Source organism: Protobothrops mucrosquamatus, unplaced genomic scaffold (genome assembly GCF_001527695.2).
Source record: "Protobothrops mucrosquamatus isolate PMUCROS unplaced genomic scaffold, P.Mucros_1.0 scaffold2260, whole genome shotgun sequence".
NCBI classification, from domain to species: domain Eukaryota; kingdom Metazoa; phylum Chordata; class Lepidosauria; order Squamata; family Viperidae; genus Protobothrops; species Protobothrops mucrosquamatus.
In genome coordinates this window covers 79064-82119 of record NW_015388349.1, presented here as the reverse complement: position 1 = coordinate 82119, position 3056 = coordinate 79064, and the positions used below count along the sequence as shown (strand labels likewise).

At 38.2% G+C, this 3056-nt stretch overlaps 1 protein-coding gene across 1 annotated transcript in view; it reads left to right on the top strand.

Annotated features, from left to right (window-relative positions):
- Positions 1–3056, top strand: part of LOC107295200 (microfibril-associated glycoprotein 4-like) — an 18472-nt gene that overhangs the window by 12879 nt on the left and 2537 nt on the right. Inside the window, exons 3-5 of the mRNA XM_015824505.1 lie at positions 925–1088; positions 2064–2160; positions 2616–2798. Coding sequence (XP_015679991.1) covers positions 925–1088; positions 2064–2160; positions 2616–2798 — 444 coding nt within the window. The remainder of the gene's footprint in view (positions 1–924; positions 1089–2063; positions 2161–2615; positions 2799–3056) is intronic.

Genomic DNA, 3056 nt, shown 5'->3' with positions numbered 1-3056 from the left:
TCAAATCTCCCAAAGATTTAAGTTGCCAACCTTGTCCTACAGGCAAAAGTAATTCTTTATATGAAACTTTGTCCAATTTAACTCCCCTAGATATCCCCTCTATCATCTGTCCTGGACTTGTCCAAATCGGAATCTTATAATTTAATCCATAATAATATTTCTTCCAGACTCGAAGTAAAGCACTTCTCAAAATATGAGCTGAATATGGAAAATCTTGATGCACGTAATTCAGAACATTTATAGGTTAAAGCTATCTAAAATTAATCATTAACCTCATCTGAACAAATCTCAAGCAGATCATATACAAATTGGGAGAAATTCTTTTATATCATTTCTGAATAACAAAACAATCTAATTTTATAAAACTGGGATAACAAACCTACATTGTACATTACAAGTTAACATTTCCAAAATTGTACAGTTGACCCCAAATCTCCAAAATGAATATACATCTACTGTATGTGACAGCAAAGACTGTATTGAAATGCATATATTTATTAAAGTAATATTCCCCCAAAAAAAATCAGTAAGGAAAATTATTTATAAAATCTATTTACATTGGGTGAATGTCAAAAATGTACCTAAATTTGGACAAATATGTACTGAAATATATATATAAATTTTAATGTGAAATTTGAAGAAAAAAATCTAAATTTCAATTAACAAAATGTAATATTTTTATTTTATTTATTTCTTAGCTTTCTAAGCTATTCTCAGAAATATCACATCTGCCCAAATAGGTGATCTTGAACAAAGTAATTATGATATTTATAAAATAACAATAGCAACAGATTTATAATTATTGTCTTGGACTACTAACTGCCCGTTTTAAAGCAAAATGGTTAATCAGAAGCCAAAATAATGTCATATACTTGATGGGTTATTTAAATTTAAAGTAATATGTTTTTCCTCCCACTGGGATAGCTCAGCAATCTCAACCCTGTGGAGAAGATTCATTTCCACTTGACTGTGAGGATATATACGATCAAGGTTCAGAGACAAATGGCGTGTACCTCATCTTTCCAGCAGGACCCAATGTCCCTGTCCCCGTGTACTGTGACATGACCACTGATGATGGAAAATGGACGGTAATGAAATCCTTAGGATGGATTCAAAATGGGAAAGTGTATCCTATGGAGGCGCAAGAGATCCTAGGACTAAGTTAGATTAGTAGTGGCTGTTCAGTGCTAGTCTGGTGGAAATTCCATAACCTTGATTTCTTTGATCTTGGCCTGTTCTCCAGTTGTAGTTTCAGTATCCTTTGTGGTGCTGATATTGTTCAATATAAAGCTTTAAGAAACTTGTAGTACTATATTGCAACCATTTGTTTCCCTGGGAGTTTAAGGCAACAAATATGGAAGAGTGTTTCCCCTCATTTTATCACCACAGACCCTGCTCAGGTAAATTGGACCAGAAGAGAGGGATTGGCCAAAATAACTCATTGAGCTCTAATGTCAAATGGGGCTATGACTCTGGATCTTTCCAAACAAGGTCCTACATTACTCTTTTTCATGAGGCTAAGGTATCTGTGTCTCATGTGAAACTTTTCACTCCTTAATTTGAACTTCAGAAGTATTTAAGATCAACCAGGAACACATATTTTTGGGGTGTCTCCCTGTTTATGGAAGAATGCCATCCTTCTACAGATATAAGCAATTCAGTACTTTTCCTTGTCTTGTTAGCCAATGTAGAAGTGAGATAGTGTCCAGCATGGAAAAATGGGCTATAAAGACCAGAAGTCAAACAAGCAAATATGTATTTGAAATAGGAAGATGCAAATAGGAGGGTGATGAATTGTGTGCCCACTTAAACCAAGACTGTTAGAATAAGGCTCAGCATAGTGTATGAATCATTTTGAATTATCCAATTAACCATGTTTCAGCAATGTAGCTTAGCATAATGCATAATCTCCTTGATTATTTCCTTTCCATAATTGTTAAATTAACATCAATTAAATTAAAGATAATTGTTAAATTAACATCAATTTGTCAACAGTTATCCTGAAGCTGCAAATTGATGTTAATTTAACAATTATCTTTCCTCAAAACTGTTATACTTTGCAGGTTTTCCAGAAACGTTTCAATGGGTCAATCAGTTTCTTTCGGGGCTGGAATGACTACAGGTTTGGCTTTGGCAAAGCAGATGGTGAATATTGGCTTGGTAAATATAAAGGGGTGCAAGGAAATTTCTTCTCCTCCTCCTTCTTTTTCCTTCTCCTTTTCCTCCTCCTCTCTGAGGAGCCTCTGCCAAAAGCCATTGATTTTTCCCACCCTTTCCCTCACTGGCTTCTCCCCAGTCTCAGAATTTTATGCATCTCTTGATCCAGACATCTACTTTTGCCAGAAACATTTGGAATGTAAAATGTTTGGGTTTCTCCCCTAAGCAGCTGAAACCTGGGCCAGAAAACTACATCATGAAGTGCAATTGCTCTGTTTATTATTAGTCTAGGCCAGCAAGCACAGCCAAGAACTGTCTTGCTTTTCTGTCTGGCCAGCACTTTTTTGTCAAGAGAAAGGGTCATCCCCAAAGGGTAGGAAAATAAATGGAGGTGCTTTGGACATTTTCCCAAGGCATCAGAACTATGAGCCCACAACCTATTTTCCCACCTTTTCTAGGACTGCAAAATATCCACCTTCTCACCCTGAAGCAGAAGTATGAACTACGTGTGGAACTGGACGACTTTGAGAATAATACCGCCTTTGCCAAATATGCTGACTTCTCCCTTTCCCCAAATGCAATCAGTGCAGAAGAGGATGGCTACACGCTCCATGTATCTGGCTTTACTGATGGAGGGGCAGGTAAGAGCTGCACTGGCTGCCTGTGGCCTTCCGGGTGCGCTTCAAGGTGTTAGTAACAACGCTGTCTATAGGGGGCGAAACTTTGGCCCCCTCAGAGAGGGCACGCAACTTGGGTGTCCTCCTGGATCCACGGCTGACACTGGAAGATCATTTGTCGGCCGTGACCAGGGGGGCGTTTTATCAGGTTCGCCTGATTTACCAGTTGTGCCCTTTTCTGGACCGGGACGCTTTGCGCACGGTCACTCATGCCCTCGTCAC